This window comes from Oncorhynchus mykiss, chromosome 9 (assembly GCF_057628025.1).
Source record: "Oncorhynchus mykiss isolate SJ-2025 chromosome 9, ASM5762802v1, whole genome shotgun sequence".
Lineage (NCBI taxonomy): Eukaryota > Metazoa > Chordata > Actinopteri > Salmoniformes > Salmonidae > Oncorhynchus > Oncorhynchus mykiss.
In genome coordinates, this window is record NC_143030.1 from 38,258,483 (window position 1) to 38,274,193 (window position 15,711).

General features: G+C 46.2%; 1 protein-coding gene across 20 annotated transcripts in view; it reads left to right on the top strand.

Moving 5' to 3' along the window:
• Nucleotides 1-15,711, top strand: part of LOC110531157 (serine/threonine-protein kinase WNK2) — a 132,869-nt gene that overhangs the window by 75,912 nt on the left and 41,246 nt on the right. For 7 of the 20 annotated variants that reach the window (XM_036987887.2, XM_090184098.1, XM_036987893.2 and 4 more), the window contains exons 8-14: nucleotides 6,953-7,232; nucleotides 7,523-7,638; nucleotides 8,069-9,052; nucleotides 10,103-11,455; nucleotides 12,359-12,397; nucleotides 12,956-13,117; nucleotides 13,484-13,996. In XM_036987887.2, coding sequence (XP_036843782.2) covers nucleotides 6,953-7,232; nucleotides 7,523-7,638; nucleotides 8,069-9,052; nucleotides 10,103-11,455; nucleotides 12,359-12,397; nucleotides 12,956-13,117; nucleotides 13,484-13,996 — 3,447 coding nt within the window. The remainder of the gene's footprint in view (nucleotides 1-6,952; nucleotides 7,233-7,522; nucleotides 7,639-8,068; nucleotides 9,053-10,102; nucleotides 11,456-12,358; nucleotides 12,398-12,955; nucleotides 13,118-13,483; nucleotides 13,997-15,711) is intronic. The other 13 variants (XM_036987894.2, XM_090184102.1, XM_036987895.2 and 10 more) reach the window with 8 other exon arrangements.

Sequence of the window (15,711 nt, forward strand, 5' to 3'; positions counted from 1 at the left end):
TCTACCGTCAGGTGAAGAACACCCTATTGCATTTGCATCACGGACTCTGTCACCAAGTGAGAAAAATTATGCTCAAATTGAGAAGGAAGCCCTGAGCATAATATTCGGAGTGAAGAAGTTTAACAAATACCTCTACGGAAGGAAGTTCCAACTGCTGACAGATTACAAGCCTCTGTTGGCCATCCTTGGACCAAAATCAGCTATACCAACCCTTGCTGCACTTCGAATGCAATGTTGGGCTCTGATATTGTTAGCCTACGACTACGAGATTGAGTACAGACGATCCAGTGATCACGCAAATGCCAATGCACTATCGAGACTACCGTGCAATAGTGACTCCGACAGTGAAGATGATAGAGCAGTCTTCCAGATCTCTCTCATTGATGAATTGCCCATATCTGCCTCTGACATAGCAGAGGAAACAAGGAAAGACCCTGTGCTTTCCAAAGTCTTGGACTTAACATTAGGCGGTTGGCCAACCTTCGTAAATGACGATAACCTTCGTCCATTCATCGACAAGAAAGACCAGTTGTCCACTGATCAAGGGTGTGTTCTGTGGGGATCAAGGGTGGTGGTACCTCACAAATTCCAGAGGAGACTGCTATCTGACCTGCATGAGGGACATCCAGGGACCACTCGAATGAAAGCACTCGCTCGCAGTTATCTGTGGTGGCCTGGACTGGATCAGGACATTCAACAGCATGTAGGCCACTGCTCACCTTGTGAAGCTGTTTGCAACAAGCCGGCTGCTGCACCTATTCATCCATGGTCCTGGGCTGCTACACCTTGGGAACGCATCCATGTGGATTACGCCGAAATTGACAAGCAACATTTCCTTGTTGATGTCCATTCCAAGTGGATGGAAGTGTTCCCTACTCAACTGACCACAGCTGAGAAGACCATCAATCTTCTCAGACACCTGTTTGCATCCTTTGGACTAGTCAAGGAGCTCGTATCGGACAATGGCCCTCCGTTCACGTCAAACGATTTTGAAATGTTTCTCAAGAACAATGGAGTAAGGCACATCCTGTCACCACCTTACCATCCGGCATCAAACGGAGCAGCGGAGAGAGCCGTGCATACCTTTAAGAAGGTCTGGACTAGACTCGAGGTTCAGTCTGTGCCCACCCACCAAAGGCTTCCGCGGTTCCTGTTTACTTACCGTAACACACCACACACAGTAACGGAATGTAAACCAGCTGAACTGTTTCTGAAACGCCAACCACGTACCCGCCTGACATTGTTGAAACCAGACTTGTCAAGCACTGTGGCAAAGCACCAGCTACAGCAGAAGAAAGCTCATGACAGACACTCAAAGACTGTCAGAGAATTCAAAGAGGAAGAGAGGGTGATGGTACGTGATTTCAGACACCCTAAGCGCCTGTGGAACTCAGGTGTGATCTTGCAAAGCAGAGGACCTTTGACTTACCAAGTCCAAATTGGTCATCGCCAGGTCAACGTTCATGTGGATCATCTGCTATTGGGTCCAACGCCATCTGCAAATTGGGTCCAACGCCCCAGCAGAGACATGCCGAGAGAACAAGAACAATAACGACCTCCAGGACTATTCTCCTGACTGTGGACGTACGGGAGAGACAGAGCCTGACCTTCCACCCGAACCTGGCCCACCACAGGAAGCCTAGGAGGAGCGGAGATATCCTATTTGACAGCGAAGGGCACCTCAAAAGCTTGACCTGTGAGTTGAGCTGGTTAAGGAGGTAACAGACAGTAAAACAAACACTTTAATATGTCCTAGATAAAAGGAAAGAAAAAGGACATTACCTGGGTTAGTTATTAGGACACAAACTCCATCTTCGGGGCAGAATAATCCCCTGGATTTGTGTTGGGCTCTGAAAAGTCTGCTTCAACCCAGTAGTTGAAAAATGTTTAAGAATGCATTGTTCAGATAATGCATTAGTAGTTACCTAACATATTTACCTTGTTCTCTGGGAGTTAAACACTATGGGGGAGGAGTGTAGTATCTGGGATCTACATCTGTTTATATTAGTTACTGTGCTGTTACTAAGCAGTAATGCATTACGGCAGTGTTACGTTACTACACCTAATAGGAAATGCACATGCGCACTGGGGTGCCGGGAACTGTAGAGCACGAGGGGTTTTGACTAAAGGAAAACTAACTGTACTCCTGTCTCCTGCCTGGTCATTTCTCCACAACACAAATATTACAATAACTAACAAAATAGCACAGTTGGTTAGGAGCACTTAAAACGGTAGCTATCTCCTCCGACGCCGTTATATAATCGGCGCCATTTCACGTGCCTTTTTGCAAACTCGTGCTGTCGTGTCTTTTTCTCAGGATTGGCTTCCGTCTGACCTCTCTCCCATAAAGCCCAGATTCGTGAAGTGCTGTAGAAACTGTCCTTCTGGCAGGTTCTCCCATCTCCCTCAAGGAACTCTGTGGTTCATTGGGTTCTTGGTCACCTCTCTGAACAAGGTCCTTCTTGCCCGGCTGCTCAGTTTGGTCGGACAACCAGCTCTAGGCAGTCTTGGTAGTTTAAATGTATGTGTTTCAATTTCTCAATGATAGAGACCACTGTGCTGTTGGAAACTTTCAACACTCTAGAAATTGTTTTATACCCTTCCACAGATGTATGCCTCATCAAAATTCTACACTACATGACCAAAAGTATGTGGACACCTGTTCGTCAAACATCTCATTCCAAAATCATGGGCATTAATATGGAGACGATCCCCCTGTAGCTGCTATAACAGCCTCCGCTCTTCTGGGAAGGCTTTCCACTAGATGTTGGAACATTGCTGCGGGGACTTGCTTCAATTCAGCCACGAGCATTAGTGAGGACGGGCACTGATGTTGGACGATTAGGCCTGGCTCGCAGTCGGCGTTCCAATTCATCCCAAAGGTGTTCAATGGGGTTTTAGGTCAGGGCTCTGTGCAGACCAGTCAAGTTCTCCCACATTGATCACATTGACCATTTCTCGCTTTGTGCACAGGGGCATTGTCATGCTGAAACAGGAGAGGGCCTTTCCCAATCCTATTTGTTAACATCACACACACTGTCAGGCATTTCACACACAAATATGTAGATACTGACTGTTACTTCTTGGTGGCCTACAGCAATACACTAAAATAATAGACTTTACATGAGGCGGGTGAACCTGCAACCACAACACTTCAATTACACTTGACATGAGATCTTCTCTAAGAATTACAGGGATATCGCTCTGATATGGTGCCTACGGAAAGAACCCTCAACTTTTTCCAAATTATGTTGCGTTACAGCCTTATTCTAAAATGTATTAAATATATTTTTTCCTCATCAATCTACACACAAAACCCTATAATGACAAAGCAAAAATTTAATTTAATTTATTTTTTATTGGATTAGGAGCATTGCGGCACAGCTATTTTCAAGTCTCTCCAGAGATGTTCGATCCGGTTCAAGTCTGAGCTCTGGCTGGGCCACTCAAGGACATTCAGAGACTTGTCCCGAAAGCAACTCCTGCGTTGTCTTGGCTGTGTACTTGGGGTGGTTGTCCTGTTGAAAGGTGAATAGGTCCTGAGTGCAAAGTTTCTTCCAGACGTGACTCTTGGCATTAAGGTCAAAGAGTTCAATCTTGGTTTCATCAGACCAGAGAATCTTGTTTTTCATGGTCTAAGAGTCTTTAGGTGTGTTTTCGCAAACTCCAAGCTGTCATGTGCCTTTTCCAGAGGAGGGGCTTCCATCTTTCCACTCTACCAGAAAAGTCTGATTGGTGGAGAGTCGCAAAGATGGTTATCCATCTGGAAGGTTCTCCCATCTCCACAGATGAACTTTAGAGCTCTGTCAAAGTGACCATCAGGTTCTTGGTCACCTCCCTGACCAAAGCCCCCGATTGCTCAGTTTGGCCGGGCAGCCAGCTCTAGGAAGAGTCTTTGTGGTTCCAAACTTGTTTCATTTAAAAAAGATAGGGACTTTCAATGCGGCAGAAATGTTTTGGTACCCTTCCCCAGATCTGTGCCTCGACTCAATCCTGTCTTGGAGCTCTACGACAATTCCTTCAACCTCGTGGCTTGGTTTTTGCTCTGACATGCACTGTGAACTGTGGAACCTTTATATAGACAGGTGTGTTCCTTTCCAAATCATGTCCAATCAATTGATTTTACCACAGGGGACTCCAATCAAGATGTTGAAACATCTCAAGGATGATCAATAGACACAGAATGCACCTCAGCTCAATTTTGAATTTCATGGGTCTGAATACTTATGTAAATAAAGTATTTAAGTTTAAAAAAATTGCAAAAAAAACAACATGTTTTCACTTTTTCATTATGGGGAATTGTGTGTAGATTGATGAACATTTTTTATTTAATATACGTTTTAGAATAAGGCTGAAACGTAACAAAATGTGGAAAAAGTGAAGGGGTCTGAATACTGTTCAGACCCCTTCTCCTATCTCTCACTCACTCACTCACTCACTCACTCAGTCACACACCTCCCCTATAGGCATTCCTGTCTCTTCTGTAGTTGTTATATCCTTGTATTGCTACTGCTGTATCACTAAAGGAATTATCTAAGTGTCTCTGAAATGGATAATATATGAATTAGAGGTCGATGTTTTAATCGGAATGGCCGATTTTCAAGTTTTCATAACAATCGGTAATCTGCCTTTTTGGATGCCGATTATGACCGATTATATTGCAATCCACGAGGAGACTGCATGGTAGTCTGACCACCTGTTACATGAGTGCAGGCAGCAAGGAGCCATGGTAAGTTGCTAGCTAGCATTAAACTTCTCTTTGTTTTATATAATCTTAACAATAATCACTAGTTAACTAGACACGGTTGATGATATTACTAGTTTAACTAGCTTGTCCTGCATTGCATAAAGTCAATGCAGTGCCTGAAATTGTGTAACTTCTCTTGCGTTCAGTGTAAGCAGAGTCAGGGAATTTGCAGCAGTTTGGGTCGCCTGTCTCATTGCAAACTGTGTGAAGACCATTTCTTCCTAACAAAGAACGTAATTAATTTGCCAGAATTTTACATAATTATGGCATAACATTGAAGGTTGTGCAATGTAACAGATATATTTAGACTTAGGGATGCCACCCGTTAGATAAAATACGGAGCGGTTCCGTATTTCAATGAAACAATAAATGTTTTGTTTTCTAAATGATAGTTTCCGGATTTTACCATATTAATGACCTAAGGCTCGTATTTCTGTGTGTTATTATATTATAATTAAGTCTATGATTTGATATTTGATAGAGCAGTCTGACTGAGCGGTGGTAGGCAGCAGCAGGCTCATAAGCATTCATTCAAACCACACTTTCCTCTGTTTGCCAGCAGCTTTTCGCAATGCTTGAAGCACAGCACTGTGTATGACTTCAAGCCTATCAACACCCGAGATTAGGATGGCAATACTATAGTGCCTATAAAAACATCCAATAGTCAAAGGTCTGTGAAATACAAATGGTATAGAGAGAAATAGTCCTCTAATTCATATAATAACTACAACCTAACTATAACCTTAACTGGGAATATTGAAGACTCATGTTAAAACAAACCACCAGCTTTCATATGTTCTCATGTTCTGAGCAAGGAACTTAAACATGAGCTTTTTTACATTTTACTTTCTTCTCCAACACTGTGTTTTTTTGCATTATTTAAACCAAATTGAACATGTTTCATTATTTATTTTCAGACTAAATTGATTTTATTTATGTATTATATTAAGTTAAAATACAAGTGTTCATTGTTCATTTAGTATTGTTGTAATTGTCATTATTACAAATATATATATATATAAAAATCGGGCCGATTTAACCGGTATCTGCATTTTTCGGTCCTCCAATAATTGGTATCGGCGTTGAAAAATCATAATCGGTCGCCACTAATATGAATGCTATCTGATGCAAGTTATTGATTTCATGATCCGTATTTCTAAGGTTGCTTGTATACATTTCCCTCTAAGTCCTTTCCCGTGTAGCTTATCAGAGATTGACTTAATATGGAGAAAGAAAATATATACATTATTCAGCACTCCATGAATCAGTTGTTAGTGTGTGTGCCCTGTGAGGTTCACTCTATGAGGCCTCAGGGTTGGCTCTCTCATTCCTTCCAGAGTGATCATTGCTGTTGTTAATGGGTCAGGCTGCAGTGCTCAGTGTTACTGAGAATCAGGGCCATAGATTATTTTGGCAGACAGCAAGCTGACCTGCTTTCTTCCCTCTATGGTGACATCTCTCCATCTGTCTGCGCTGGGTCAGGATGAGCTGGGGAAAATTGAAGGTCTTGCTGTAATGATAGAGAGAGAGAAGGAATGTGGCCCACAGCTCTTCATCTTCGATCACCCCTCACCACTTTCGATGACTCATTTCTTCACAGACGGGCACCATGGGAGATGCAGTTTATCTTTATCGACGGGGCTGTTGTGTTCATTCATGCACTATGCTACTTAGCGAGCGGAAACGCTGCCTCTTATGCTTCTTTTCTTTATTATTATTATTATTATTCAGGGATGTTTTATGACATGTTTTATTAAGTTTGGGTTGATTAAATGACTACATTTTACATTGTGAACGACGGTCTTAAAAGCAAAGCTCATGTTAAAGATATGGGACTCATACTCCATGAAATAAATACATTTGTCAGGTTGTGCTAAAACAGAAACCATTGAAACATTCCATGGAAGGTTCAGGCCATAATGCCTATTAATGACTCCAAACCCCCCCCAAAATCTAAACATCATTATTTCAGATGTATCTCTTCCCATGGTCTAAATGCACCTGTCCTGTATCCTGTCTCCAGTGCTGTTGTCCCAGACAGAGGCGGACTATTCTCTCTGAACCCAGCTGCTGACAGCTGCTGCCCTCCTCAAGAAATGATTCTCTCACCATCCCTCTTCCTGGCTTTCTCCTGTTTTCTCTCTTCCTCTAACACATTGACTCTAAAAAATACTCCTCTTCCCACACTCCTCCTCTCCCCGACAGGTGGAATCAGGGTTCTTCCATGAGAGTGATGCTAAGATCGTGGGGAAGTCGATCCGGGACCGCGTAGCACTTATTAAATGGAGGCGGGAGAGGACTGTGTCGGCCCTACCCCCAGTGAACCAGGGAGAGGCAGGACTCAGGGCCCAGGCCACCCTAGCCCAGGGGACCTCTGCTGGGGCTACACAGGCAGGACAGCCCCCTTTGATTGAGCCCAACGAGCCAGAAGCAGACCAGCACGACAGGCTATGTAACCTTCCGGCCAGCGCAACCTCTGTCACATGTGAGACACCACTGACACACACATCATGTGGAAAGACACGCAACATGTAAAACCCCACAACATGTAAAACCCCACAAGACCCCACAACACATCTCCTTCCTGTCACACATTCACATACATTTAATACAGTGGTCTCTGTGTCATTAGTTGAATTGATCTTTGACAGTAGTGTTTATATTATGGGGGTTTGTACTTGTTTATTTGTGTCTAATGTGTAACCGCTCTTTGTCACTTTGTTCTAGTTGCCTGTGTGGTTAAAGACTAACCTCCATCTCTGTTTGTCTATGTAGCAGACAGTACCTTTGACAGCGGCCTGGGCTCCACTGTGTTTTCTGACTCCCACAGCAGCCAGCACAATGTCCTCTACCAGTCCCAAGTGGAGCCCATCACCATGGCAACACAGCAGGTCTGTACCACACACATACAGATGTACACTTCATGTACACTTCATGTACACTCAAGACATGTGAACTGCGCAGAGGGTCATTAACATGCATACACTACACACACATACTGGACACATGCACATACATCATCATTTACATAGAGATATGCATTACATGCACATGTATGTTACATATGCTCACAAACATGGTTATTTGCCTTTATCCATAAATCTGTATCAATTTACATGTCTGCTAACATTGGCACATGCATGTTTATGCTCAACGTATACTGATTTAATACACACACACTCACGTGTATCCCATTATCTCAGAATTCCCCAATTCATCTCTATCCCACTTCATTATCATGTTTTTGTTGTGCATATGTGTTTTGGTTGTGTGCCTTTTGAGTAAGGTGTGTTTTGCCTGTGGGTCCCTGTATGGGCTCAGCGTCAGTGTTTGGCTTCAGCACGTCCCCGATCCTGTGAAAGGGGCGAGGGGTGGAAAGCAGCCCTGGGGCCAGAGTTCCGAGTGTGTGCAGGGACACGGAGAGGGAGTGCCTCGGTCATTGACACTCTTAGGGGCAACAACGACATCCCTCTTCATATGCTCCTGCAACCTATTACCTCTGGGTCCTGCAGCCAACGGAGAGCTTCCAGTCCCTCCCCCACATCACCAGACGACCAGTCAGAGAGCAGCCCCTCTGAGTCCCGCTCTGAGGCCGAGGACGGCTTCCCTTCCCCGAGTGCATTTCCTGCCCCCATCCTCCTGGCCCCCCCATCCCCCACATACTCTGAGGCCCGACGTCATAGTGACTCTTCTATAGAATCTCCGACATTGGAAGCCACCAATGGAAGTAGGTTGAAGTCTGTGTCAGTGGAGGCAGCAGTGGGGCGGAGGCACTCGGACCTTAGCACGCTGCAGAGCCTAAACTCTGCCCTTCAACACCACCATCATCATCACCAAGGCGCACCCAGAAACCACCTGTGCCAAGCCTGTCTCTCTCTGCTGCTGGTGAAGTCACGAGAAGGGGGGCACAAGAAGCACACTGCTTTTCCCTTTCCACCACACCCCTGTGCTTGCCCCCACCGGCACCACCACTTCTCCAGTGGGATGACGACAACTGCAGGGTCAGGAGGGATGAAAGGTCCAAGTCATACAGGAAGTGACTTCTCTGACCTCTCCTTATTACAAAAGAACCTGATGAACATCATCAGCCGTAAAACCACCCCATCCAACCAGGGCCAAGCCTCCCTCCTCCACCTGCGTACAGCCCAACAGCCTGTACGGAGCTATGGGGATGGTAGTCTGAAGTTAACCCAGAGAGGCAGCTTCAGTGGTGACCACACAGCACCCCCTCTAGGCAGGCCCACACAGGACCACAAGGCCAGCTACTGTGCTGGGGAGCACCAAGCCACCGGGCCTCCGGGAGTGGTAGGTCCCACAGGGAGACTAGGGCTGCATCTCAATGGTCTGAAGTGTCTTTCTCTCCATGTCTCCTTTCCTTCAACTGCACTGAACTGACAACAAAGGATAGGTGAACTTACTGTTGATACCAACAATGATTGTGCTTTCACCTGTCCAGTTCCATGATGTCAGTGCAGATTTGGTAAAGCAGATGAGAGGGGTCTGCTTTAGACTACTGAGAGGCTCCCAGACCCCTACCCTCAGCTCAAACTCTCACCCGTAGAACTGACTCCTCCCAGCTTATAGAAGGCGCTACTTTGCGTAAGATGGAGCTGATGATTGCTCTAGACCTCACTCCCTCTTTGGGCCAGTAGAGGGCGCTCTGTTTTAATGCAGCCATGGGACTGGGCCCTGCTCTCTCTCTTCCGCTCAGCTTCAAACTACCATAGAAGTCCATGGTCCCTCCACTGATTCTGTTTGTGCGCTTTGGGACAAGCTGGTTCTCTGGAGGGCCATAGATGCTGCTGTCTACACTAACTCTCTAACCCTTTGCCAACTTCAGCTAGCCTGTTTTAATGTCAGCGTCTTCTGTTTCTACTTCACTGACCAACTGCCAAAAATGCAAAACCCGCCTTTTTACACCGACTCATATCTCCCTGCCCATGGAACGTCCTCAGTGAATGGACAGATGGCTGTGGCAAACGAAGGGAATGAATTATGGCTGTGTGTCCCCTCTTCCCCATCCTCTGCCTCCTTATTTTAGTGCACACCTGCTGCCTCTTCTGTTAACCCTGCTCATTGTTTGGGTGTTTTTACAACTTTATTTTAATCCTTCATCCACGCATTATCATTGACATCCTTTGTTTTTGTCAACTGAACATTTCGGCTCATGTTTTTCTCTTGTACAGGATGTCTAGCTATTATTGTTCTAGTTTGTAGATTTAGATATTTGTGTTCATTCATAATATTTTTACATCACTGTCAAATACAGACATTTTTAACGGGGGCCTAAAAGCGCCGCCCAGAGAAGTGACTATCTCTGTCTGTCCTCTAACATGTCTCCATCTCTCCTCTCAGCCCAGTGCTGTGCATGCATTGCTCCAGAACCAGTCATCTCTCCAGGGCCAGCCTGCCTCTGCCCCAGCCCTGCACACGCCCCTGCAGTACCTCCAGCCTGGCCACAACTATCCCGCCAGTCCCCTGGCAGCCCAACAGACACCTACCGCAGCAGGCTACTCGGCTGCAGCTCTACAACACACCCCAGCCTCGGCAACTTACACAGCATCAAACATTCCTCTGCAACATAACAATACTGGACATACCTACCCAGCTCCAGCTCTGCAAAAGGCAGCAACAGCAGCAAGTCATTCAACTGCAAATGTACCACTTCAACAGCCTGCAGCAAGCTTTTCAGCAGCTACCCTGCCCCTGCAACAGCCACACACTGCAGCAAGCTACACTGCAGCAACTATGCCAATCCAACAGACACCAACTCCACAGAGCTACAGTGCCCCAACTCAGCAACAAATGACTCAAACTGCTGCAGCTCCAATTCTGCAACAGACCCCAACAGCAGCAAGCTTCTCAGCAGCAGTAGCCATGCCTGTCCAACATACTGTATTGGCAGCTAGCATAGGAACTGCAACAATACCCTCACAACCAGCTGCACAGAGATACCCAGCTCCAGTGGAGCATCTGCAACATCTCGCTCCCCCACAGAGCTATGCATCTGTAGCCCCAACTGTGGTCCACACCGTACCTATACCCAGTCTCCCTACTCAGGATCCCAGTGTCGCAACACAGCCTCTAGCTGCTGCTGTGCTTCCCCCAGTCCAGCCTTGCCCAGCGCCACACAGCCTCCCAGCCACAGCCATGCCTCCCAGTCTGCAGCCAGGCCAGTCTAGTCCCATGCATCACAGCCAACAGACTGCGCCGGTCCCCATTCAACAGCAACATAGCCAGCCAATGCCCCAGCCCTCAGTACAACACCGCCAACAGCCTGTTCAGGCCCCCATTCAGCAGCACAACCAGCAAACTGTGCAGGTCCCCCTACCCAAACACAGCCAGACAATGGCCCAGCCCACTGTCCAACAGGCTCCAGTCGTCCAGAGCTATCAGTCACCTGCCCATACTGTGCAGCAAGGTTCAACCCTCCAGAGTTACCCCAACGCTGCACCCCTAATGGGGCAACCGAACACTGCTTCACAGAGCTACACACCCACAGCCCCACACATAAAACAACAGGCTGCACCGGTACAAGGCTACACGCCAACGAAACCCAGTGTGATGGGTCAGGCCTGTCCATCTGCTCCACAGCAGGCTGCAGTCCCTAAGACCTACCCAGTGGCCCCCATAGTGCAACAACAGACTGTGATTTCCACTCCACAGCACAGCCAGGCCCAGGCAGCTACACTACCACTAGGCCAACAGGTGAGTTTAGATATAGGAGTATAGGAGTCAGCCTGAGGTTGACGCTGTGCACTTCTAACCCTTGTCGTGGAAATTTCCTCTATTTACCAAATCATGAGCGCAAACCACACACAAGTCAGAGTTAGTTATCAAAGTCCATCTTTAATTATATGAGCTCTATCACAACCCTGTGACTCTCAGATCAATTCAGTGTCTATCAATGAATTCTCTGAGAGCCCCCTCTACATTGCAACTGAGATCCTTTAATAGCAAAGAACACACATAGTCAGACAGCATAGACATAATAAATCGTTCAGCGTTGTCTCCTTACTCAAACCCAGAACCATAAACCAATCCTCCATATCAACAGGCATATATCAAATTGTCATTTAGATACAACCAATTCTAAATACAACCAATTCTAAATACAACCAATCCTGGACAAGCTCACGGGGAGCATAGAATGATTCCATACACTGCCATCCTCCTCTCCCCGATGGGAAAAGTAGGGAGTGACTGGCACACAGACACAGTGGAGCAAAAGAGCAAAATATATGTTTACACATGATGACACCTTGACCTCTCCCCTCTCTGCGGCCCATGCAACTTAGTCTTGACATAGAACAGATAACTGCCAATGGCCACCACTATAGTACAACAAAATACATTCTTATGAGAAATAACTCATAAGTATATCATGAAAATAAAACATCTTATCTATGTTACCCACCAATTCTGATTATTCCCCAACACCCTTTATCATCAAGGATCTGTTGATGCTCAGTTGCAAGTACCTTGCTCAGGCTGACCTGAAAAGTAGTGCCATTCCCATTGAACTTGGTGGAGAGTAACCGTACAGTAGTACAGTGTTCCCCTTTTGAGTCAAGTTTCAGTTCTCTGACCCTGTGTTTTCATTCTTCATAGAACCAACCCTATGTCTTCAACACAGTTTTCCTGAACCAGGTAGATCTCCCTTCCTCTCAATACACACGGTCTAAATGGGCTAAATAACACTGTCAGAGGGAGAGAAAACGAATACACATTCTCTGTCAGATAAACATTTGTTTATGACAATGCTGTTGGTTTGTTTTGGTGCTGCTGGGATGAGGACCAGCTGTGTAAGTGTATTGTATGTTAGGTGAATCACCAAACTGCTAGTAGCCTAATAAACAGGAGTTTCCTCCGAGTGTGGCCAAATAGAAAGATATTGGATACTACAAAATGAAAACAATAATAGTTGTTTTATCCGCTGCATCCGCCAGTCCCTCAGGACTGTTTTGTCTGTGGAGTGTGCAGCAGTAACAGTAGCAGATGCTGGCTGACTCCTGGCACAGAGACAGGGACAGGATGGGAAATGTGGGCCTGATTTTTGATTTGGGTCAATGGCAGGAAAAAATGTCCAATTGAGAGATGTAACCGGAGACCTAGCCTCATCCCACTTCATTTCTCCCCCCTCTCTCCCTCTCTTTCTCTCTCGCTCTATTTTTCTATCTTACACTCCCTCGCTTGTGCTGTCTGTAGAATTTTCCTGCTGCTCAAAGCCTTTCCCAGCACCACCAATCATCATCTAGTCTGCCTTCCCAGGCATCTCCTCCTCAGCAGCTATTGGCTCAGGCCTCTGTCCCTCAGCAGCTGCAGCCACTGCAGATCTCCACCTCTCTGCCACCAACACACCTTTCCCAGGTAACCCCTCCCCTCTCACTTTTACTGCTACCTGTGATGGATTATTCTTTATTCCCTGTCTCTTTCTTTTTGGTACCATATGTAGCCAACTCTATATAGGTAGATGTGCTTATAGCATTTGACAACTAAAAAGTAAAGTTCTTAATTGAGCAGCTATTAGGATATATCTTGCTTTCTCTCTAATGGCATCAAATACACCATAGTACACAGCTTTTTTGTCAAAAGTTGTGTACTGTATTGGAAATATGCCATTTTTTGCAATTTGCCTTTTGCTTGCCTGATCGGTCTGCAGTATGGAGGTTCCAAACTCCAAACCCGGGTCTCTGATTGCTTTCTTATTCTACCCTTTTCTTATCCTCCTCCCAGTTTTCCTCACCGTATCTCAACATTCAAGTGTTGACCTCTCTGACTGGATGTGACACCTACACTCACCCCTGCCCTGTTCCCCAGTCCTACCCCTCCTCTCTGCCCCCTCTCTACCTCTCCCCAGGCCAGCCTGCCACTCTGCCCCCCTCTGTCTCGTCCCTCGTCCCCTTGCATATAGAGAATGCTCTGGCGCCCCCCACCTCAGTGCCCCCGATATCCTCACACACACCCCTGCTGGCCATGACAGCACCCACACTGCCACAGCATCAGCAGATGTACCCCGCTGCTCTGCAAAAGAGTGTTATGACACACACACACCCTCACACACAGTTCCCCACTCTCACACACCCGGTTCACTCACACCTTGCCTCACTGCCTGGACAACAGAACACACAACCGCAGCATACACACCACATGCACCCAAACCCTTTTCAACACGTCACACACCCCACATACTCACACCCTGCTGCTGCACCTGAACTTGCTCTGCCGAGCTTTCTGCCCTTAAGACAGGTAAATATAAGAGGAGGACTGGAATGGAACAAAGGTTTTTGTGTACATAGCTATTATTTTTCTGTTTTTATAGACATGATAATATATAACTGTGAGTTTGTGTATACAATACACTTACACAAACCAATGCCTAGGTTTACCTCCACTGTACACACATCCTACCATACCCTTGTCTATACATTATGCCTTGAATCTATTCTACCACGCCCAGAAATCTGCTCCTTTTACTCTCTGTTCCGAACACACGAGATGACCAGTTATTTTAGCCTTTAGCCGTACACTTATCCTACTCCTCCTCTGTTCCTCTAGTGATGTAGAGGTTAACCCAGGCCCTGCAGCCCCCAGCACCACTCCCATTCCCCAGGCGCTCTCATTTGTTGACTTCTGTAACCGTAAAAGCCTTGGTTTCATACATGTTAACATTAGAAGCCTCCTCCCTAAGTTTGTTTTATTCACTGCTTTAGCACACTGCGCCAATCCGGATGTTCTAGCCGTGTCTGAATCCTGGCTTAGGAAGGCCACCAAAAATCCAGAAATTTCCATCCCTAACTATAACATTTTCTGACAAGATAGAACTGCCAAAGGGGGCGGAGTTGCAGTCTACTGCAGAGATAGCTTGTAGAGTTCTGTCACACTATCCAGGTCTGTGCCCAAACAATTTGAGCTTCTACTTTTAAAAATTCACCTTTCCAGAAACAAGTCTCTCACCGTTGCCGCTTGTTATAGACCCCCTTCAGCCCCCAGCTATGCCCTGGACACCATATGTGAATTGATTGCCCCCCATTTATCTTCAGAGCTAGTGCTGTTAGGTGACCTAAACTGGGACATGCTTAACACCCCGGCCGTCCTACAATCTAAGCTAGATGCCCTCAATCTCACACAAATGATCAAGGAACCTACCAGGTACAACCCTAAATCCGTAACCATGGGCACCCTGTTAGATATCATCCCAACCAACTTGCCCTCTAAATACACCTCTGCTGTTTTCAACCAGGATCTCAGCGATCACTGCCTCATTGCCTGCGTGTGTAATGGGTTCGCAGGCAAATTATCACCCCTCATCACTGTCAAACGCTCCCTTAAACACTTCAGCGAGCAGGCCTTTCTAATCAACCTGGCCCAGGTATCCTGGGAGGATATTGACCTCATCCCGTCAGTAGAGGAAGCCTGGTTACTCTTTAAAAGTGCTTTCCTCACCATCTTAAATAAGCATGCCCCATTCAAAAAATGTAGAACTAAGAACAGATATAGCCCTTGGTTCACCCCAGACTTGACTGCCCTTGACCTGCACAAAAACATCCTGTGGCATTAGCATCGAATAGCCCCCGCGATATGCAACTTTTCTGGGAAGTCAGGAACCAATATAGTCAGTCAGTTAGGAAAGCTAAGGCTAGCTTTTTCAAACAGAAATTTGCATCCTGTAGCACTAATTCCAAAACGTTTTGGGACACTGTAAAGTCTATGGAGAATAAGAGCACCTTCCAGCTGCCCTCTGCACTGAGGCCAGGAAACACTTTCACCACCGATAAATCTACGATAAACGTTCATTTCAATAAGCATTTTTCTACTCCTACCCCGGCCAACATCTCAGCACCCTCTGCAGCAACTTTCCCAAGCCCCCCGCTTCTCCTTCACCCAAATCCAGACAGCTGATGTTCTGAAAGAGCTGCAAAATCTGGATCCCTACAAATTAGCTTGGCTAGACAATCTGGACC